Below are 23529 nucleotides of genomic sequence, written 5' to 3'. Positions count from 1 at the left end.
ATTTTGAGACAGGGTCCCACTAAGTTACTGAGGCCAGCCTCGAACTTGCAATCCTCTTGCCTCAGCCTCTGCAGTCACTGGGGTTGCAGGCATGTGCCGCCACACCTGACACTAGCAAGGCTCTCCTAAAAGTAGCAGCCAGCCATGGGTTGTGCCAGTTTAGGGACCCAATTGAGCAATAGTTTATTCTTGGTTCACAGTCAGATTTCCCTGGGTCATGTCTGAGAGGGGCAGACCACCTGTGGGGAACTTCTGCTCCCCTCCCATAGGGCAGAAGTGGGATTATGAACTTGGGGACAGAAGTCTTTAAGAGGAGGGGCTTCTGGATTTTACCTTAAGACTCCCAGAGGCAGAGGGATGGTTAAGATGAGCTGGAATCTCCCCTAAGGCAGATTTTTCCATGCAGGGAGATCCCTGAATGGAAGGCTACTGGGCACGTAGGGATGAATCAGGGCTCTCCAGAGGGTCCTAGATCTTCCCATAGGAAAGAAAGGAGAACCTGGCAGAGGTACCCAGCATGGGCACTGCTCAGCCAATTCCTTTTCCCATAAATGGCCAGGCTGCCTCCTGTGGCTTCACCTTCAAGTGCAGACTCTGCATCTCTAGTTGCTGCTGCCCGTGCGTGCAGATGAATCCACATCACAGCAGGCGAAAATCAACCAGAGTAACCTTTGAGTCATCGTTTTTACAGGACTCTTGGAAGCCAGACATATCAGGTGAGGCTGTCTCTCAGATAACTGCAGCCGCTTAAAAGTGGTGCTTCTTGGTTGGCCCTTGTTTGAAATGTCACTTAATGCCCTTTTCCATAGCTCTAATCTCTGCAGGCCTATCCCTTTTTCAGGTTTGCCTCCATGTGTTGTCTGAGACTTTGGGTGAAAACCCACCTGGCCGACAGGTGCTCAGGAGGAGAGCCAGAACAGATCCTTAGATACCACCTCTATGCCAACAGCCCCCTAACTCATGATATTTATAAACCAGATATTCAGTCCCTGAATTCCAGGTTCATAAATCCAAGTGCCTATTAATGTCTGCACTTTGGTGCCTAGTAGGCCTCTCAAAATTAACATGTTCCAAACTGAACCCCTGCCTTGACTACCCAGCCGAGATCTGCTCCCTACATCAATAGAAAATCTTTCAAGTTTCTCAGGTTAAAAAAAAATGGGCTGGGGATATAGCTCAGTTGGTAGAGTGCTTGCCTTGCATGCACAAGGCCCTGGGTTCAATCCCCAGTACCACAAACAAACAACAAACACCCTTGACTTCTGTCTTTCTCTTATACATCTGGTCCATCAGCTATTCATATCGATCTTTAAATTAGATACAGAATTCTGACCCCTGGTGTGAACCACATGGATCTCTCCTCTGGGTTACCTTCACAGTCTCCTAATTGGTCTCCTTGGGGGAATTTAATTCACTGAAGATCACTCCTTACATACATTGATATATTTAATTCCACATGAAAATAGGTACTGTCATCTTTCCCATCGTTCAGATGAGGAAACTAAAGTGGAGAGAGTTTAATGAAGTCAAAGAGCTGAGCTTTGATGTATCAAAGCAGTGTGATACTAGAGTGGTTGTGTTTAGCTCTTGGGCTTTGGCTTCAAACCCTATCCCAGGAGGCTCTTTGTCTGCTGGCTCATGAAGAAGGACCACAGCGTGAATCCAGGTCAGTTGCCAGTATTGCTTTGGGTCCCAGTACTGCTGTCACCTTTGTTCTTCTGACTCCACTTGGGGTGGACAGGCTCTTTTCCTATCCTCCATCTCAACCTCTGTGTCTTTGCCATGGTCACTGCTAGGCTATACCACCCTAGTTGAAGAGGGAGACTCCAAGGTTTACTCAGGGTTTTAAGACCATTCATGACTAGGAATTTCAAAGCCAGTCTAGGTCATCAGCCCCAGAAATTTGTGACCACTGGGGGGTGACTTAAAGTTCTCTCCCTTCCCCATAGTCTTTCATTCCTGGCTATGTGTGATGCAAAAAAATCTCTTGAACCCCCATCTGGGTGCCTTTCACCTTGGCTTCTGAGGGTCACATGAGTGGAGCTGTGCATGCCCATACCTGAGAAGCAGGCTCTGGGACGGGGACCCATCCCAGCTTGGTGGTTTCTGAGCCTTCTTGGTGAAGGATTGGGGGAGGATGGCTCTGCCTTCCTAGCCCTCCTGACACAATCAGCTAACCTCCTCTCGACTACATCCTTTTTCAGGGTTGCGTGAATCAGAAAAAGAAGCCTATCAGTTGATACAGGAGTGTCTAGGACAGGAGAATATGGTAAGGAATTCTCTGGAACTTTTTGAGAATTGAGGTCAAGAGTAGGAAAAAATGAGGACTCGTGCTTCCTTGGGTTTTGAGGACTAGTCCTGACTTGGAAGCCTCCTGAAATCCAGTCCTCGGTGCCTCTTGGTCTGGGGTAATCTTGATGGCCAGGCCATTAGACACAGGTGCTAGGGCTCTGGCCTTGAGCTCCCATCCTGTAGGATGGATCTTTCTTATAGACCCCTAGCTCCACTGTCCCCAGAGAGATACAGAGGAGACAGGACATTGGTGAGCACCTGTGCAGGCTGTGGGACACAGTGCTGAGGAAATCAGGGGTGCACTCTATCATTTGGCTTACTAGATATGAGTCTGGGCTGGGTGTGAGGGCAGAGCATGGGCCAAGGGCTGCAGGTGACTGGCTTATTGGTGGGAGTCTCTATATTCTGTCCTAGTCCTTGTTCGACAAACTGAATTTCCTCAGTGCTGTGGAGACTTTGAGTGGTGCTGTGCATGTCCAGGCAGACAGCAATATAAACAACTACTTTCCCAAAAACATCCTGGCCAGGAAAATTGAGGTAAGAAGGACCCTACCTCTTCTGGGATTTGGTCATCCAGGGTGGAGGATGACAGGACAGGCCCACCAACTGGTATCCCTCTCTGAGGGGAATTCTTGTTTCTTCCTGGCCCTTCTAGTCATTGATCCTGGAAGAACCCATAGAGACCTTGGACAACTTCGTGCGTCAGAAAGCAATGCTGTGCACTGTGGCCTTGAGGTTCCTCCCCTGCTGTCACTCTCACATGGCCCTGAGGGCTCTGATGTTGAGAACATTTAGAGTGGGAAGAAGGACAAGTCTTGGGAAATTGATTTTGTGGCAGTGGGTGGCAGGGCCCCACGGTTACCACTTTGGCTGGCCTTTGGGGATGGTGGGACTGTTCTTTGATTTTACTATGAAAGACAGTCTAGGGATGTCCCCAACAACCAGGACCCTTCTTTCCTGGTAAGCGGGTCATTGAAAAGTAGTCCACTCTTTTCCTGTACCTCAGAGAGAGCCGCAGAGTAGGTTTTCCCAGAGGGTCCTGCAGACATGACCCAGTCTCTAACAGGATTGTGACCTTGTCTTTCCCCACCTATCCCACCAGCCAGCTGAATCCATCATTCTACTTATCCCAGAAGCTGGACCTGGCCAATGCTTGCATCTCCAGGGTGTTCCCTTTGCCACTCATCATGCCCAGCCTAGACCGAAAGGAGAGTGCTAGTCTCTACCTCCAGGTAATCCCCACCGTGGCCTCCTGCTGGAGATGTCCATGGAAGGATGTTGTCTTTGTGGTCACCTCCTGTACTCTTAGCTCCCTGGCCTTCCTGACCATAGAGCCCACGGTGGCTTGGTGATAATGATGCTCAGATCAAGGGCTGCCTGCCTTACCCTCACTTCTTCCCAGGGAGTGGCCTGGGATCCCATGCTAGTCACATTCTCTCTCACAAGAGCTCACTTGACATCTTCCATCTTAGGAGGAGACAGTCTGATAATAAAACCCAAGATTCTATACCATAACTGGCGGGTAGATTGCCAAATCTTCCCAAGGATTTCTGGTTTTAAAAACAGAAGTAACTCAATCTAACAGAAGGGGTCTCTAATGGTAAGAATCCTATGGGGGCTGTCTGTTGGAGAGGCCTGCCCAATGCCTACATTTCACTGTTTGGCCTACCATGTAGGCTGGGCCTGGCCTTGTCTTCAGTGGGGCCAAGAAAGGTCAACATCAGGGAAGATGGGAGAGTAACTGGGTGTGAGAACGTCCCTGGAGTGCAAAGGTGAGCGGGCACCCCCTTCCTTTCTCCTGTGCATACCCATGTCTCCTCATTTGTCAGACTGTCCAGGCCTTAGATGACATGATGCAAGCTCTCGTGATGGACAATATGAAGCCTGACATGCTCATATTGCAAAACTTTCTGGAGGTAAGTGGCTATCGAAACAGGGCAAACCAAATCCTATGTTGTTTCTAGGTCTGTGTGTTTGGGAGCAAAAGAGAGGAATCTGATGAGAATCTGGATGTCTCTCTAGTCCAAAGATCATACCTTCTCAAACCTCAGCATGCCTAAATGTGGCTTGAGGACAAATTCCTCTGTCTCCCCCCAACGTACTGTTCTTAGGATGGTGTTTTGAGAACCACAGTCACCAGGATGAGTACCTGTTTCCCTCCAGAATTGGGCGCACTGGAACTTTACTAGTTATACCATTTATATCCTTGCTGGGCTTTAATCTTTTTTAATGTCTCGTTATGTCTGTCCCCCTATCCCCATGCCCCACCCCCACCCCCCGGCCAGTGCAGTAACTGTAACTGCCTCATGGAAAAGACCTCAGGGCTCACGGATCCTGGCTACCTTCTGGATCCGGGCTAAGTTTTTAGTGTAGTGTCTCCAGGGAACACAAAGTACTACAGAGCTCTTCTTTAACTGTCTTTAGATCTTTTCAAATGCTCTTAGTTATCACAAGTCACCATCTCCTGAGGGTGGGCTTGAGTTGGAGAAATAGTCAAGAGTCACTGGAAACCAACTTTCGTGGACAAGATGGTAATCAATTAGGATTAAGTAATTTTGCATAAAACATTACATGTGACTACAAATAAAAAGACAAACTGTCCAGCTATCTTACAAAAAGACCTTGACCTGAGTTGTATCCAGAGGGGGAATTGATCTATATTTGGGAGAGTGACATAGTTCTTTGGAATGCATCATTTCTAGTATATTTGTTGAGAAGCATTTTTGTGCTTCCTAGGCAACCATTCCTGCAAGTGTAATAACAAATGCTCTGTTATTCTTGGAGTTCCTGGGGGATGGAGATGCTGAGCTCTGGTCCTGGTCAGGGTGGGGTCCTCAAGGGACCCATTATTGAGGTTCTCAGTCTCCAGAGATAAATGGTACCCTGCAAAAGCTGCCCTTGAGACATGGAGGTGTAGCTCAGTGGTAGAACAATTACCTGACATGTGTGAGACCCTGGGTTTGATCCCTAGCACTGGAAGGGAAGAAAAAAAAAAAAAAAGAACCACATGAAACCATTTCTAACATTTCATAGAAAATATTGGGGGAAATAGATTTATCTTGATAAACGAAATTTAAATGATGAAATAGATTATTTTCATATATAGCCAAATTTGAATTGAATTATATTCACTACTTTGAGGTAATTCTTTAAAAAAATCATGTACATATGTATTATAGACATAATTTTTTTTCTACAAAATTACATAATAGCATAATGTGTATCATTTATTTCATGGTTGATTTTGCATGGCAGGATTAGAAAGAGGGTCATTTTTGCAAAATATTTGAGGGCTACATATTTTTGTTCCCTAAGGAACTTCATTAAAAATTTTTTTTCCTGTATTTGTAGATGGACAACATGCCTTTATTTTATTGTTTATTTATTTATTTTTTTAATGTGTTGCTAAGGATGGAACCCAGTGCCTCACATGAGCTAGGCAAGTGCTTTGCCACTGAGCTACAGCCCCAGCCCATAACCTTCATTTTTATTCTTCATTTTTTCATCTTTTAATTTACATCCAGTATAATAATAATAATAATAATAATAATAATAATAATCTTTTTTCAGTGTGGAATTCTGCAGATTTTGAGAAATATCGTCATGTAACCACAACCATAATCAAGCTGTAAAGCACCCCTGAATCCCTCATGACTTTTTTTTTTTTGTACCAGGGATTGAACCCAGGGGCACTCTACCATTTTGTTTTGTATCAAGGTCTTGCTAATTTGCCCAGGCTGGTCTCAAATTTGCAGTCTTCCTGCCTCAGCCTCCTGGGTTGACAGGATTATAGGAGAGTTCCATGGCACCTGGCTCCCAAGACATTTTGTAGTCAATTCCCTAACCTCAGCCTCTGTTTTGTCTCTGTAGTTTTGCCTTTCTATAAAAGCCTCTGAATAGAATTATACAGGATGTCGCCTCTTGAATCTGTCTTCTTTCATTTTCATCTCATAACGTGCTTGAGATTTGTCTATCTTGTTATGTGTATCAAGAGTTGGTTCCATGGGCTGGGGATGTGTCTCAAGTGGTAGCGCGCTCGCCTGGCATGCGTGCGACCCTGGTTCGATCCTCGGCACCACATACAGACAAAGATGTTGTGTCCGCCGAGTACTAAAAAATAAATATTAAAATTCTCTCTCTCTAAAAAAAAAAAAAAAAGTTATAAAAAAAAAGAGTTGGTTCCAGGGGGTGAGTAGGAGTGGGTGGGATTGTGGTTCAGTGGTAGGGCGCTTGCCTAGCATGAGTGAGGCACTGGGTTTGATACCTGGCACCCATAAAAATAAATAAACAAATAAAATAAAGGTATTTACAACTAAAAAGTATTTTTTTAAAAAGAGTTCATTCCTTTTTTTTTTTTTTTGATAGTACAGAGGATTGAACCCAGGGATTCTTAGCCAATGAGCCATATTCTCAGACTTTTTTATGTTTTATTTTGAGACAGAGTCTTACTAAGTTGTCAAGACTGGCTGTGAACTTGTGATCCTCTTGCCTCAGTCTCCCTATCTGCTGGAATCATGGGAGTACCCAATTGCACATGGCCTTGATGCATATTAGTATCTCTTTGTGTTCTGTTGACTTGTTTGTATTTTGAGATTGGGTCTTGCTATGTTGCCCAGACTGGTCTCTAACTCCTAGCTAGATTCTAGGGATCCTCCCACTTCAGCCTGGGACAATAGGCAAGTGCTACCATGCTGGGCTCTTTCCTGGTTTTTTTTTTTTTTTTTTTTTCAGTTTTCGCGGACACAACATCTTTTTTTTTTTTAATTTTATTTTATGTGGTGCTGAGGATCGAACCCAGCGCTCCGCGCATGCCAGGCGAGCGCGTTACCACTTGAGCCAGATCCCCAGCCCCTACTGGGTTGTTTTTAATGTTTGAATTTTGAAAGTACTTTATGTATTCTGGTCATAAGTCTTTTGTCAGATATGTGATTTGCAGACATTCCCTCCCATTTTGTGGCTTGCCTTCTTTGCTTAACTGCCCTTCGAAAAGCAGCCCTTCTTCTTTTTATTTTTGGTACCAGGGATTGAACCCAGGGGCACTTAAGCGCTATGCACATCCCCAAGCCCTTTTTATTTTATTTAGAGACAGGGTCTTGCTGAGTTGCTTAGGGCCTCACTAAGTTGCTGAGGCTGGCTTTGAACTCGTGATCCTCCTGCCTCAGTGTCCTGAGCTGCAGGGATTACAGGTATGCGCCACTGTGCCCGGCTCCATCTTCATTTAGATGAAGCTCATATTGTTAGTTTTTTCTTATATGGTTATGATTTTGAGGTGTTATCTAATAAATTTTTGCCTTATCTAAGGTCTCTCAAGAGAACTTGCCTTATCTAAGGTCTCTTTTCTTCTAAAAGCTTATAATTTTAGACCTTAAGTTAGCATCTGTGATTAATTCTGAATTAATTTTTTATTGGATGTTTGGTATGAATGGTGGTTCACTTTACTTTCTCTTTTTCCTTCCTCTTTCCCCTACCCTCCCCCTCTTTCTTCTTCTTCTTCCTCCTCTTCTTCTTCTCCTTTCTCTTCTTCTTTTGGTCTATGAAAGAAGAAAGAAGAAAGAGAAAGGCCCCTGTCATGCAGCTATGATACAGGACACACTTTTCCAAAAGTTTGCACCAAGCAAGTTACTTTCTATAAAATACTTACCTCTGTCTCTATTGTTATTAGTGTCCAAAAAAATCGTGACTCTGAATCTTATCCTTCAGAGACCACCCTACTCCTGCCCCTGGCCCAGTAGGTGGGGTTTGCATAGATATGCTTCTAAGAGAACACCACCTCCCCACCTTTTCCCCTCTCACTGGGCTTTGTAATTCGACCTTGAAGGTGTGGCTGTTTTTAAACATCCCTGTAGGAGGAGACTCAGAAGGTGATGGTGAAGTGCCAGAGACCCTTAAACATACCCTTGCTTTGCCAAGTTCATGGGTCTGTGCACTCTTGCACCTGCCACAGCTCCCTTTGTCTTTTGCCAGTCATGGATGTGGTCTCAAGACAAGGAAGGCAGGGAGCAGCACTCCCATGGAGATGTTGACCGGTCTCTTTGTTCCTATCCAGATCATCCTACCTTGGGTAACATTGTCAGACAAAGTGCACGAGCAGACCCGGGCCTTGGGTACTATTTCCCGGTTGCAAAGATTTATTTGCAATTTCCCTGAAGTGTTGGTGAGTGCTTGGAGTAGGGTACGAGGCAGACACAGGGGGCCCTGCTTCTCTGCCTGTGTGGCACCTGATTGAGCCCAGGGCTCATCGGGGGTAACCAGAGAGCTGGCAGTCAGAGTGCCTCGTGCCTTTTTTTTTTTTTTTTTTTTTTGCATTAGTGCCTTTTCTATTACAGTGAAACAAGTCACTTCTTAACCAGCCACATCTTGGCCTTGTGGGGGACCTTGACCTAGATAGCTGGTTTGGGGCCCCAGCTGCTCACTGACTAATGCGCTTGGGCCTCTGGCTGTCCCTTACCTGGGTGCTGATTACAAAGGTTTTTCTTGGCCAGGACAGAGTGTGGAGCTGGGGAGGGGAGGGCGCACATACAAGTGAATGGATTAGTGATGAGGAGGGGAAGGTAGGCTGGGTGGGTCCTGGTAGGGAGAGGCTTCTTTCTGGATGGTGGGGAGGTAACCAGTTTCTTCTCCCTGGCAGCATATGACGCTGTTCTCCATGAGCGGGAAGCTGATGGGCACCCTGGGCCTCATGTGCGTGAACTCCAACCAAGAGATCAGCATGGAGGCGTCAGAGGCATTGCATTACTTGTTCAAAACCCTTGCGCTTCAGAGAGGTAAGCCACCTGACTGCAGCTGTGGGGACCCACTGAGTAACAAGAGTCAGCAGCAAGCCATGTTGAGCGTGTGCCCATGTTCGGTCAGGCACCCGGCAAAAGGCAGTTTCCTCTTGCAGAGGTGTTGGAGTAAATATGCCACATGGCCCTGAGACCAGGAAACCATTACAAGTAGATCTGGAAACTGTCTGGGTGAGCTTCAGTCCTGTTGCTGATGTCCTAAACTTGTAGCCAGCCGCCTATGGGACCTCTTGGATTCTCAGAATTTCCTGGTTGTCTCATCCCTACTGCTAGGCAAGAGATTCAGAAAATAGGCACCCTTTCTCAAGGAACAAATTTAGGATCCTTAGTCTAGCCCCTCTCTGCCCTACGAATGCTAGAGATACAGATACATACACGGAAGTGCCAAGGGAATTTGCAAAATCTCCCCAAAAGAGTTTCAGGACCTGGCTTCTTGTGATTCGGTAGGGGAGCACTTTGCTCAGCACACAGGAGTGGGAGCGGTCCACATTCCCGCATGTGTAGGAGCAGTGGCTGAGAGTGGACCACATTGAGTCCCAAGCCACCTTCTCCCTCCACTCACCGGCTTGGTGCTAGAGAACTCTCTCATTGTGTTGGACAAATGTTATTTCCCCCATTTAACTCTGTTCCTCTCTCTGAGGCTTGGAGGGACAACAGGAGAGTTTGTCTTGCTTTTTCCCTGTTAAGGGACTGCCCCCCTTAATTGCCATTTTTGATTGAAGGTGTAAAGCAGAAGATAGAGATTGTCCTGAGGGACTTACAGAAGAATTTCCGTGGGGAGTGGATGACCAGCCTGCAGGACCTCACCTTGGTGATCTTCACTTTCTGCTCTGCATGGGATGCTTAGGAGGGACATGTCCACAAGGAACAGGAGTCTTGGGCAGAGCTTATAGAGAGCCTGGGTGGGCCGCTGAGGAGTCATCCCCCACAGATGGGAGTGTCTGCAAAGTTCAAGTTCTCACAGACAGTGAGAACAGTTCTCACAGACAGGCTGGAGGCATAAGGCCCAGTCCCCTAGCTGCACTAGAGTCGACTGAAGTTTGAGGTCATAAGTCGAGTTTTTAAAAAGAAGCATTATCTCGGAAGGGAGCAATGGTTCATGCCTGTAATCCCAGTGGCTGCAGAGGCTGAGGCAGGAGGATCATGAGTTCAAAGCCAGCCCCAGCAACTTAGTGAGGCCCTAATCAATTCAGCGAGACCCTGTTTCTAAGTGAAATATGAAAAAAAGGGCTGGAGATGTGGCTCAGGGGTTAAGTGCCCCTGGGTTCAATCCTGGGTACCAAAAAAAAAAAAAAAGCATCACCAACCTGGCAGATTCCACCTGCAGATTGTCTCCAAGTGCCTTGACTTGTGGCCTGGCTTTAGCTCTGTTCCTCAGCAAGGGTGTATTGATTGTCTTAGGCACGAGGTCCTCAGGTTCAGCCATTCAAGTCATTCCAGCCAGAAATCCAGGAGAACAGTCCTTTGTTCTCTCCTCTCGTGCTCTCCACGTCCAGATCTGCCTCCTGCACAGCTCTCAAATCTACTCCCTCTGCCCAGCTGCACCCTGGCTATTCTGATTCAGTCCACCTGCATCTCTTGCCTGGGTCATTGACGCAGCCTCTTACTTACCTATTGCCCCTGTTTCCAGCCACACCCCATCACACCATTTCCTACGCTACACTCAGAAAACTATTTCTAAAATACAAACTGCATCATGTTATTCCCCTTGGACTATGCACTAACTTCCTATCGTACTTACTAAAGTCTGACATTCCTCCGGAGCTGGTGCCTGCTTTAACCGTCCTGCCTCATCCTGTCTCAATTCTCCTTCTCCACCTGGCTCAGGTTCCTGAGAAGGACACAGTAGTTGGATAGATTTCCTCTCCATACAACTCCTTTGCACATTCTGTTCCCTCTGTCTGGAACTTTCCCCACCGATATGGACTCCAGGAAACCTTCTCTAACCTGCTCAGTCTGGCTTCAGTGCCCCCCATTTCTCACACTGCCCTGAAACTGCCTCTTTTGTTCGTCCTGACTGATGCTCAATCCCTTGAGGCCAAAGGCCTCAGTGTCCTGTTCTTAGTCACTCTCAGCTCCTGGCAATAGAACCAGGCACAGAGTTAGTTGGCACCACTATTGTTTGGGTGAAAATGACCTTCACATGGATGTGTAGAATCAGAGACAAGAGGCCTGGTTGCTTTAGGTAAGAGTTATCTTTGCTTGGGTAAACTCCCCAGACGTCAGAATTCATTTCCTATAGACTTGTTTACCAATTGCATTCCAAATTCAAAATAGAAATGCCTTTGGCATTGTCCTCTGCACCACATTGTCTGGAGCAGTGTTTCTTCCCAGGGACTCAAAGAGGGTGGCATTCTGGAGCTTGACCTTACACCACAGAATAGCCAGACACAGGTGAGGGCCTACCTCCACTGGACCCTGGATGGCTGGCCTTTCTGGAGGCCAGAGGCTTTGGGGCAATCCCAGAGTGAGATCCTGGCACTGTAAAGACAGCTGTTTTCCTTCAGTTCTTTAGGAAATACCTGACTCCCATGGAGAGAGCCGATGTGATCATGGTGGCCCTGGAGGCCATGATCAGCACCAATAGGCAAGACATCCTCGCAGCCTCCAAGGTGTTAAAGATGATCCTGAAGTACAGTATTCCAGAAATTGGGAAGGTAGCATCTCTGTTGGACTTAATGATTCAAGGTCTATTTAAGGATTCTTCCTTTCTGTGCTGTTTTGGGTCTTTGTCTGTTTTATTTTCTACCAGCTTGAGTTGAAGGAATCTCAGTCCTTTAACCCAAAGGGGAAAAGACTAAATGAAGACTAGTTTGCAGTTGTACAAAAGGGATTTTTCAGTGGCAAGAGGTGACCATCAGGCCTGAACTTCTACCAGGAAGGGAAGAATCGAGTCAAAGTTATAGCATAAGACTTCTCTGAGTTCTTAGGACCACAAGGGACCTCAGGCATCCCATCTGCTTCCTGACAGAGTTCATGGGTTAGGTTTGTAGATGGCTTCTTCACCCAGATGGGAGAATATACAGGGTCAAGGACAGGAGTAGATATATACAGGTATTCCTCAAATGACAATGGGAATATATTCCCATAAGCCCATCATAAATTTAAAATGCTAAAAGTCCAAAATGCATTTAATCCATTCAGAACATCCTGGCTTAGCACCACAGTGCACTGTGGAGTGTTGATTGTGTCCCTTTATGACCTGGCGGCTGATTGGCTGACTGATGGCTGCAGCTTGCTGCTATTGACCAGCATCAGGAAAGGATAGCATTTCCCATATCACTATCTCAGGAAAAGAGGAACATTCAACATTCAAAGTACTGTTTCTACTGAATGTAAATCACTTTCATGCCATCGTCAAATTGAACTATCATATCCAGGACCACGTGTGTGTGTGTGTGTGTGTGTGTATAAACTTACGAGACACTGACATGAATGTGAAGTGAAATAAAAAGACCCCTTTGTTTTACTGAGATTTAAAACAATCTTAGGGACTGATGGAGGTATTGTCATTCATTATGTGTGTTTTCTTTTTTCCACTTTTTTTTTTTTTGTGGTGCTGAGGATTGAACCCAGGTCCTTGTACATACGAGGCAAGCACTCTACCAACTGAGCTATATTTCCAGCCCTCTCCACTTTTTTTAAATTTTATTGGTGCGTTATAGTTGTAAATAATAACGGGATTTGTCATTACATATTCGTACATACACACACTATAATCCCTCCCCAGCACTTCCCCCTCCCTCCTCACCTCCCACCCTCTGGTTCCTTTCCTCTGTTCTACTGAGGATTCACTGTCATTTAAATGGCCCAACCCACACCTCTCTGCAGCTCATGACACTTCCATGGCAGTTCCTGTTAGCAGTTTCTGGATCTCAGCCTGTGTACTTTCCAGGCCTAAAGTCAGTACAGACTACTGATGAGTCCTTAGGGTGGACACCCCAGGTCAACTCCGACTCCTGCCGGACTCTTGGAATCCCTTGTAGAGCCTGCTGGCCCATGAGCAGCCAGACTCTGCTGAAAGCAGTATCGATAAGCTCATTACTTTAAATTGTAGCTCATTTATTGCAAACTACTTATTTAAAAAAAATATTAATTATTTTTATTTGATAAAATTATATATGTTTATGGTATGCAACATGATTTTTTTTTTTTTTTTAAAGAGAGAATGAGAGAGAGAGAGAGAGAGAGAGAGAGAGAGAGAGAGAGGGAGAATTTTAATATTTATTTTTTAGTTATCGGCGGACACACATCTTTGTTTGTATGTGGTGCTGGGGATCGAACCCGGGCTGCACGCATGCCAGGCGAGCGCGCTACCACTTGAGCCACATCCCCAGCCCTGCAACATGATTTTTTTTGTGTGGGGGGTGTATACTGGAATTGAACTCAGGGGCACTTAACCACTGAGCCACATCCCTGCCGCAGTCCGGCTGCAGCAAAATAACCGGGGGGTGACGAACAACTTGTGTAGATTGATACAGCAGGAGTGGAAGCCGTTTATTGTAGGACAGGAGGGGTAATTATACATTCCACACAGCTTATCTTAATTAACATAAACTAGATACAACAGTCAACCAATAAGGAATCTCCACACTTAATGGCTCGCTGGCAGTACTTCACAAACCACTCCCTCTGGCAAAATGCCAGGCGCCATCCAGACTTGTTTACAGACTCTAACACATCCCCAGACTATTTTATTTTTTATTTTGAGATAAGATCTCACTAAGTTGCTTAGGACCTCGCTAAGTTGCTGAGGCTGACCTTGAACTTGTGATTCTCCTACCTCAGTCTCCCTGAGCTGCTGCAATTACAGGTGTGTGCACCATGCCCAGCTCATGATGTTTTGATATATATACATTGGAGAATGGCTAACTCAAGCTGATTACCTACCCATAGATAGCCTACTATCTATGAGAACTTGAACTTTGGAGATAACTCCCATTAATTCACATACTTTTTTTTTTTTTTTGGATGAGAACATTTAACATCTATTCCCTTAGCATTTTTTAGTATGTAATACATTATTATTAACTAGTCACCGTGTTCTATAACAGATACACTGCACTTTTATTTCTCTTAAATGAAATTTTGTTCCCTATGACCAACATCTTTCCCCCACCCTCACCCCCGCCCCAGCCCCTGGCAACCACCATTCTCTTCTCTGCTTCTGTGAGTTCAGTGTTTCATATTCCACATGTAAGGGAGATAACGTAGTGTTCGTCTGGCTTTTTCCCCTTAGCGTAATGTCCTCCAAGTTCACCCATGAAGTTCAAATGGTGAAGTTCCTTCTTTGTTGACTGGATAGTATTCCATGGAATGTGTACACCACATTTTCTTTACGCCTTCTTCTGTTGAAACACACAGTTGTTTCCATATCTTGGTTATTAGGAATAGTGTTGCCATGGACATGGGGGTACAGATGTCTCTTCAACAAATTGACTGGATTCTCTTTGGTTGTAGACCCAGTAGAGGGACTGCTGGGCCATCTGGTAGTCTTATTTTTAATTTTTTGAGGCCCTTCCATACTATTTGTCACAAAGCTGTATCAATTTATGTTCTCATCAACAAGGTATAAGGGTGAGTTGCTTTTAAGAAGTTCTATCTTTTGGTGAACTGAAATCTACACGCCCATAGTTTGCAATCCCTGTCCTAACTTTGCCTACTGGGGTTTTGAAGAATTCAGTTAATATTCAGATTTCACTAATACGAGGTGCCAAGCACTGTGCTAGCCTCATTTACATGCTACTTTATTAATCCTTACAACAGGTTTGTGAGGAAGTAATGGTTTCACTTTCAGAAATGGGGACAGCTCAAAGAGGCGATGAGCCTTAGTAACGGAAGTTTATTGAGCAGCTATTATGTGACAGGTACTATTCCAACCACTTTAGAAGTGTTAACTCAGAACCACTTAGGTAGGTAAAATTGTTCTTATTTTCTGAGGACATGAATTGCAGGGAGGATGAAAACCCAGCCTGAGGTTCCCCGGTAAGTTCAGAGATGAAATTCAAATTCAAGGGGTATGGTGAGTCCAGGGTCCATACCGTTCACTATGAAGCTGCCTCTGTACCACACACCAGTAAACTGCAAGGACTACCCTTCCCTTCCTCCTTAATAGTCCTTAGATTTTTGAAGGCAAAAATCTGACTTCCTTTCTCCAAGTCACTCACCCTCAGCCTCGTCCTTCTTTCTTCATGATATGGCTTCCAAATGAGGTCAAGGTCATCTTTCCCTGGCTGCTATTTGCTCCTCTTAAATTCAAAGGGATCAGGTGGTCCAGGGCAGAGTGCAGCAGGACAGTGACATCCTCTCTCCACTCTATGTACATGTTGTGTGCAGTCCCACACCCTGTGCGGGTGCCTGCACCGAACTGGCGGTGTGCGTTCAGAAAGAACCTCCTTTCCTATCATTTCAGGTGTCGGAAATCATCGAGTACATTTACTTCCACATGTACCACATCACAGAGTCCACCACCCAAAGCACCATCAGGAGGATCCTTTACCTGCTGGTCCAGTCCTACACTGATGAGGTTATCCTGACGCTGTTTAAGATTATGGATGAGTCACAAAAGTAAGTGTCATTCACTGCAGTGTTCAAATGTTCACATCTTTTACCTATTTCCCCCCTCCTCTCTCTTTTTGGTACCAGGGATTGAACCCAGAGGTGCTCAACCATTGAGCCACACCCCCAGACTTTTTTATATTTTATTTAGAGAAAGAATCTCACTGAGTTGCTTAGGGCCTCACTAAGTTGCTGAGGCTGGGTTTGAACTCACAATTCCCCTGCCTCAGCCTCCTGAGCTGCTGGGATTATAGGCTGTGCCACTGTGCTCAGGTCCTTTACCCATTTCTCAACTTTTTAAAAAAATTAAATTATTTATTTATTCTAATCTAATAGATTAGTTTGTTTTCTTATTGAGAGTTCTTTTTGTATTCTGCATGCAAGCCTTTGGTCAGAGACATAAGTTTTCAAACATTTTCCCCATTTTGTGGATTATCTTCTTATTCTCTTAAGAGTATATATTTTTTTAATATGGTAAAGTCCAATTTATCTTCTTCTCCCTGTATTGGTCATATTTAAGGTCACAGAGATTTCCTCCCATGTTTTCTTCTAGAAATTTTATACTTCCGTGTTTTATGTTTATGATTCATTGTTAGTTTTTTCTTATAAAGTGTTAGGAATGGGTTGAGATTCAGTTTGTTGTACATAGCTGTCTGATTGTTCTAGCACCACTTGTTGAAGACACTAACCTTTCTCCATTGAGTTGCTTTTGTACTTCCATCAAAAATCACTTGACTATATTTGTGTAGGTCTATTTATGAGCTCTCACTTTTGTTTCATAGATCAATCCAGTTTATATCTTAAGTCTTGGAATCAAGTAGTATAAATTCTCCAATTTTGTTACTCTTTTCTAAAATTGTTTTTCCATCTAAATTTTGTAATTTATACGGTATTATTATTTGTTTTAAAAAATATTGGTGGTATTTTTTGAAAGAGATTGTGTTGTATTTTGATAAATATGAGGAAAATTGTCATATTTATAATATTAAGTCTATGATCCATGAATGTGTCTCTCCATTTACATTTTAAAAATTTCTCTCATCCCTCCTTTGTATTTTTCAGCATATATATCTTGCAAATAAATGTTAGTTAAGAATGTTAGTTCTAGGGCTGGGGTTGTGGCTCAGTGGTAGAGTGCTCTCCTAGCACATGCAAGGTGCTGGGTTTGATCCTCAGTACCACAAGAAAGAAAGAAAGAAAGAAAGAAAGAAAGAAAGAAAGAAAGAAAGAAAGAAAGAAAGAAAGAAAGGAAGGAAGGAAGGAAGGAAGGAAGGAAGGAGGGAGGGAGGGAGGGAGGGAGGGAGGGAGGGAGGGAAGGAAGGAAGGAAGGAGGGAAGGAAGGAAGGTATTTTTAAAAAAGAATGTTAGTTTTATATCTAAGTATTTTCTATGCAACTGTAAATAGCAATTAAATAATATTTAAATGTTTCAATAGTTTATTACTAGTATATATAAATAACATTGATTTTTGTAAATTGACCTTATATCCTGCAATCTTGCTAAACTTATTAGTTGTTGGAGCTTTTTTTGTAGATTCATTGGGATATTCTACATAGAAAATCATGTCACCTATAACTAGAGAGAATGTTTAGTTTTTTCTTTCCAGTTTATATTTTTTTTCTTGTTTTATTGCACTAACTATGACTCCTAGAAAAATGCTAAGTAAGAATAGTGAGGGTAGACGTCTTTGCCTTCTTCCCCATCTTACAGAGAATTTTTCACCATATAGTATGATACTTGCTGATAGTTTTTTTTTTTTTTTTAAATTTTAATGTCCTTTGTCAGCTTAAGAAAATTCCCTTCTATTTCTAGTTTTTGAGAGCGTTTATCATGAATAGAGATTAAAGTTAGGGTTTTTTTTTTTAATTGTATCTATTGAAATGGTGTGTAGTTTTTTTTTCATTGTGTTAATATGGTGAATTACATTTTTTGACTATGGAACCATCTGCCTTTCTGAGGTAAACCCCATGTGGCTAAGATGTATTATCTTCTTTAGGTATTTCTGGGTTCAATTTGCTATTTTATTGAGGATATTTTCATGGGGGATATTGGTCTCCCTCCCTCCCTATCTCTCTTTCTCTCTCTCTTTATTATATATCTTTGTCTGGTTTTGCTCGTGGTATTACTGAACTCAGAAGATTGTTTTGGAAGTATTCTCTTATCTTTTGTATTTTGGATGAGATTTTATAAAATTGGTATTAATTTTCTCTGTATGTTTGGTAGAAATCATATAGAATTTTATTTGTTGAAAGTTTTAAAACTATAAATTGAAAAAAATTAGGGTCATTTAGACTCTATTATTTTGTACTGATTTGTTCTTTTTTTTTTTTTTTTTTTGGTGATACTGGGGATTAAAGAACTCAGGGCCTCATGCAGGGTAGGCAAGCACTATACCACTGAGTTACATCCCCAGCTTTGCTCATCTTTTGAAAAATGAGAATGTAAATCATTTTTTAAGTATTTATTTTTTTATAGTTGGATACAATATTTTTATTTGATTTATTTTTATGTGGTGCTGAGGAGCAAACTCAGGGCCTTGCACATGCGAGGCGAGTGCTCTACCGCTGAGCCACACCCCCAGCCGGAGAATGTAAATTATTACTTTAAAAGATTTCTTTCTTTCTTCTTCTTTTTCAAAATAAGCATTTGGGGTCTGGGGATGTAGATCAGCGGTAGGACACTTGCCTAACGTATAGGAGGCCCTGGGTTTGATGCCCTGTACTGAAAGAAAAAAGCATTTCATGTTTTTGGGTACTACGGGTTGAACCCAGGGGTGCTTAACCACTGAGCCTCATATAATATAAATAATACATTATAACCCGGACAGTTGTATTTTTTATTTTGAGACAGGATCTTGCTAAGTTATCTAGGTCCTCGATAAGTTGCTGAGGTTGGCTTTGAACTTGCAATTCTGCTGCCTCAGCCTCCTGAGTCGGTGGGATTACAGGTGTGTGGCACCACAGCCGGCAATTTTTTCATTCTTTTGTGTTAACAATTCTGTGTCATTATTAAAATAGGTTTCTTCTACACAGCATAGCTCTCTTGTGTTTTTATCCAATCTGAAAATCTCAGTTGGAACATTTAGATTATTTGTAATTAATGTAATTAATAATGTTTTACATCTGCCATTTTTTTTGAGAGAGAGAGAGAGAGAATTTTAATATTTATTTTTTAGTTCTTGGCGGACACAACATCTTTGTTTGTATGTGGTGCTGAGGATCGAACCCCGGCCGCACCCATGCCAGGCGAGCGCGCTACCGCTTGAGCCACATCCCCAGCCCCTTACATCTGCCATTTTATTATTTGTTTTCTATTTGTCCCTTTGTGTTTTGTCCCTATGTTCTCTTTTCCTGCATTCTTTTGAATTATTTGAGTTGTTTTAGATATTCCATTTAGATGTGTTCATTGGATTTTGACATTTTATATCAATTCATGGGATTATTAGGAAGGTACATACCTATAATTTCATGTCTAATTTTAATATTTTATAACTTCAAAACAAGAAAGTATCAATATATGGCTTCCTCCATTTTACCTGCTTTGTGTTATAGTTACCATTTGCATCTACACATATTAAAGAAAACTCACCAAAAATGTCATACTTTTTAAGTTTTATAAATAATATAAAATGATATACTAAATAATATATACAATATATAATTGTATATATATAGCAATATTGTATATATAAATATATAATATATTGTATATATAAGTAATATATACAATATTATTATTGTTTTTCTCTCCTTAAGTATATGTGTGTGTGTGTGTGTGTGTATAATAGAAATAGGGAGAAAAATAGTCTCTTATATTTACCCAGATATTTCACAACTTTCCCTCAGCTCATCTTTGGGTGACAAATTCTTTTAGTTTTCTTTCCTGTGAGAGTGTTCCATGTTTTACCTCCATTTCTAAAGAATATGTTCACCCACCCTGGAGTTCTGGGCTGGTGACTCTTCTTCCACTGGAGGCTCGGGGTCAGTTGGCCCATCCTGTGTATGTGCACCTGTGTGTGAGTGATCACAGGACTTGCATGGGCTCACACACAGAATCAGGGAATTCCTTGCTCTTTTCTGAGATTGCCCCCACTTTCTGACTCCTGGGGACCCCTTCCCAGGTCCTCCACCTGGAAAGCTGGGCTCCCCTCAGAGTTTTGCACAACCACCTTCAGGGTGATGATGTGAGAAAAGAGAGAAACACAACAGGAGGCTGGAGTTGGCTCAGTTGGGGAGCACCTGCCTGGCAGAGGCCAGGCCCTGGGTTCCATCCCCAGCATTTGCCAAAACACTGCAGAAGGAGGGTAAGACCTCCACGCGGTTCTGCCACTGGAGTCACCCGGGGCCGGGCTGGGGGGAGAGAAAAAGACAAAGAAACAAAGATTCCACTCATGCTCCAACTCACAAGGGCCCATTTTCCCAGTCCTCTGGCCAAAGAGACAATTTCGCTCAGAGACTGCGCTGCCTGAGCCTGCTGCATAGTTTAACACTGGGGTCACCTTCAGGTCAGGGTGGGAGACCAAGAAAAAAAAAATCTGGGAGATGTACTCAATAGGGATACTTTTTCTAGTTTTGGCTTTGCTCTCCAATCTGCCTGCTATTTCTTAATTTTTCAGTCTCTAACCTAATTTATGTTTTGTAAATTAGGTTAAGACAGTTGCTGGTGGTGTTCAAGATTTCTGTATCCTTGCCGGTTTTCTGTCTATGCACCTATCAGTTACTAAGAAAGGAATGATGGAGTCTTTTTTGTATTTTTCTAGTGGCTTTAGTTTATATCAGTGGAGAGAGAGGCCTTTTGTTTTTCAAAAAACTTTTAAAAAATTTGATTCTTTTTAGTTATACATTAAGATTAATTTCAACATAATTAAAAAAGCATGGAATATAATTTGCTCTAATTCAGTCTCCAGTCCTTCCCTTTTCCCTCCCCTCCTCCTTCCTACTGTTCCCTTCCTCTATTCTAAGGATCTTGTGCTTTTTACTTTAAGTTTTTATTGTTAATTTCCTTCCCTTCCTTTCTCCTTCCCTCTCTTCCTTTTGCAGTGCTGGGGATTGAACCCAGGACCTCGCATAGGCTAGGCAAGTCAGTGCTCTATCACTGAGTGACAGCCCCCATTCTTTTTAGTTTTTATTTTGAGACAGGCTGCCCTTGAACTTGTGATCCTCCTGCATCAGTATCCTGAATAATTGGGATTGCGGCCACTTTCTATCATACCTGGCTTATTCATTTCTAATAAATGCTTTTTATCATGTTAACAAAGTTTCTTTTTACTCTGTATATGCTGAACTTTCTTTTAAAATCAGGAATCAATTTTGGATTTTATCAACTAGGTACTATATAAATGTCTAAAAATTTATGTAGTTTTCTGTCTTTAACAATTTAGTCTCCAAGAGGTTAGATAATATGATCATCTTTTTCTAGGTTTTTTTTTGAGTGAAAATTAAAGAACATGATCTTAAAGTCTTCTCGTTTTGGGAATATATTGAGGTGTGTGTCTGAGAAAGAGTGTACATAGATTAGGAAGATTATGGTTATTAACTTCAATGTATATTTAATGGGTATTTGAAATAAAACTTGTATTTTCTATTACACACAAAGTTATCTATTATATCAGGCTTATTAAATGTGTTAGTAAAGTGTCCATATCTGAATTTATTTTGTTTATCTGATCTATCTGTCAAATTCTGGGGGTTTTTTTGGTACTAGGGATGGAACCCTGGAGCACTCAAGATGAGCTACTTCTCCAGCCCTTTTTTAAAATTTTATTTAGAGACAGAGTCTCACTGAGTTGCTTAGGAACCTCACCAAATGGCTGAGGCTGTCTTTGAACTTGCAATTCTCCTGTCTTAGCCTCTTGAGCTGCTGGGATTATAGGTATGTATCACTGCGCCTGGCTGACCTGTCAGAATCTTAATATTAGGCTGCTAGGTCAGTTCACTGTTCATTCAGCTCACTGTTAGAGGTAGAGAAATCAACCATTTAAATTATTTTAAAATATTTGTGTGATTGATTAATTAATTAAGTAATTAATTGTGGTACTTGGAATTGAACCCCTGGATGCTGTACCACTGAGCTACATTCCCAGCCTTTTAAAAAATTCTGAGACAAGAGTCTCACTAAGTTGCCCAGGCTGGCCTCAAACTTGTGATCTACTTGCCTCAGCCTCCTGAGTTGCTGGGATTATAGGTGCAGGCCACTGTACTGGGTTTTTATACTTTATCTTATCCATTCTCTTGTTGGTGGCTTTTTCTAGTTATTTGCTATTATTCATTTATTTATTTTGTGGCACTAGGAGTTGAATTCGGGGCCTTGTACATACTAGGCAAGCACTTGATCACTGGGGTTGGCTCTTTGTAAGTCTCTTTGTCTTTGTCTCTTATCTTTTTAGATTTTAATTTGATACAGGGTCTTGCTAAGTTGCCCAGGCTGGCCTTGAACGTGTGATCCTCTTGTCTTGGCCTCCCATGAAACTGGAAGTACAGGTGTGCACCACCATGCAGCCAGGTTTTGCTATCATTAACAGCGTTGTTATGAACATTCTTACACTAACATTGTATATAGACTTAAAGGCATATTTACCATTTTATTTGTGTACCATCCCTTCTTGCATCTCAAAATGAAATTGTTTTTCTTCTCTCTTGAAACCTATCTTTTAGGAGTTTATCCTCTAGTGAGAATCTATTGATCAAGCTTTCTATTTTTATTGATTCATAAATGAAGCAAATCTGCCTTAACGATAGATTTGCTGGGAAACTTGTAGGTTGACATTTATCTTTGTTCAGTTCTTGGAAGGTTCAACCTCTTGTCTTCTGCTTTCCACAGTTGCTGTTAAGAAGTTGCTGGCAGTCCGACTGCCATTATTTTGTTGAAGACTATTTTTTTCTTTGTCTTGGTCCCTAGAGCACCCGGGGTGCCATGTTACCAGTAGTGAGGTCTCTTTGTCTTTGTCTCTTATCTCTCCTTCGTTTCCCTGTTGCTCTCTCCTATTTCAAAAGGCTATACCATCTTGCAGACATTACACAGCTTGATTTAAAATTTTATTATATTCTTTGTAGAAAATAATTTTCAGGCATGGACTTCTGTTCTGCATGTGATCTTGTCAGATCTAGATGTAGAGAGATATGCCAGGCAGAGGGAAAAACATGTGACACTACAGAGGAAAGAGGGCCTGGGAGGCTGGAAGGGTGTTATGAAGGGAAGTCATCAGATCTGGCCTGCAGAGTGACCCTGGGTGTCACACCGGACATTACAGACTGGAGGGGGCAGTCTGGCAGATGAGGTAGTGTTCTGGTCTGGGGCTGTAAGGGGAGCTTGGACAGGGCCAGAGGGATGGGACTGATCAGAGGCATTCAAATAGAGCTGATAAACTTGGTCTCAGATGTGTCCTACATAAGGTTCCTACCAAAGGGGACAATTTCAGATTTACCTGTATGAAGATGGGGAAGTCTGGAGGTGATGAAAGGAATGAAAGATAATGAAGGGAGAGACGAGGAAGAAGGAAGAAAGAGGATGGGGCCAAGAGCCTGGAGCCCTTCCCCTGGAGGTGTGGTGAAACCCAGGGAGAGAGGGCCACCTGGGGGGTAACCATGTTGGTGGCTTCTGACTTTGCAGAGAGATACACCATCCCTGGGAGATCCTGGCATCCTTCCCAAAAGGCTACGAGATGATCATGGAGTATCTGCTGCAGAGGCTGATTCCATTGCAGGCAAAGAACAACCAGGAGCCAAGCAACCCATCAAGGATCTCCCCACTGATTGTATGGAGGGGCCAGGCTGGCAGAGGGGCCGGGTGCTGGGAACGAAGCTGGCCAGGGTGCTGTGCTTGGCTGTCTCCAGCTCTTTTTAGGCCGCGTGGGGTTGAGCACTGTAACAGTGGGGTCTTCGTGTTGGGTTGGGTT

General features: G+C 43.0%; 1 protein-coding gene and 1 non-coding gene across 2 annotated transcripts in view; both read left to right on the top strand.

Annotated features, from left to right (window-relative positions):
* The window catches only part of LOC124105599 (maestro heat-like repeat-containing protein family member 7), a 42498-nt gene that overhangs the window by 916 nt on the left and 18053 nt on the right, over positions 1-23529 (top strand). Inside the window, exons 2-12 of the mRNA XM_046462809.2 lie at positions 2205-2269; positions 2707-2829; positions 2948-3027; positions 3395-3524; positions 4122-4208; positions 8339-8446; positions 8921-9056; positions 9800-9888; positions 11585-11734; positions 15490-15644; positions 23244-23388. Of these exons, the coding sequence (XP_046318765.1) occupies positions 2205-2269; positions 2707-2829; positions 2948-3027; positions 3395-3524; positions 4122-4208; positions 8339-8446; positions 8921-9056; positions 9800-9888; positions 11585-11734; positions 15490-15644; positions 23244-23388 (1268 nt within the window). The remainder of the gene's footprint in view (positions 1-2204; positions 2270-2706; positions 2830-2947; positions 3028-3394; positions 3525-4121; positions 4209-8338; positions 8447-8920; positions 9057-9799; positions 9889-11584; positions 11735-15489; positions 15645-23243; positions 23389-23529) is intronic.
* On the top strand, positions 1165-1238 carry Trnaa-ugc (transfer RNA alanine (anticodon UGC)). The gene has a single exon. It is a non-coding gene; the product is annotated as a tRNA-Ala (tRNA).

The sequence above is a fragment of the Marmota monax genome, unplaced genomic scaffold, assembly GCF_021218885.2.
Source record: "Marmota monax isolate L192 unplaced genomic scaffold, Marmota_monax_Labrador192_F-V1.1 WCK01_AAM20220418_F8-fsc00099, whole genome shotgun sequence".
NCBI lineage: Eukaryota > Metazoa > Chordata > Mammalia > Rodentia > Sciuridae > Marmota > Marmota monax.
Note: the sequence above shows the minus strand (reverse complement) of the source record. Positions and strands in the feature narration are given on the sequence as shown.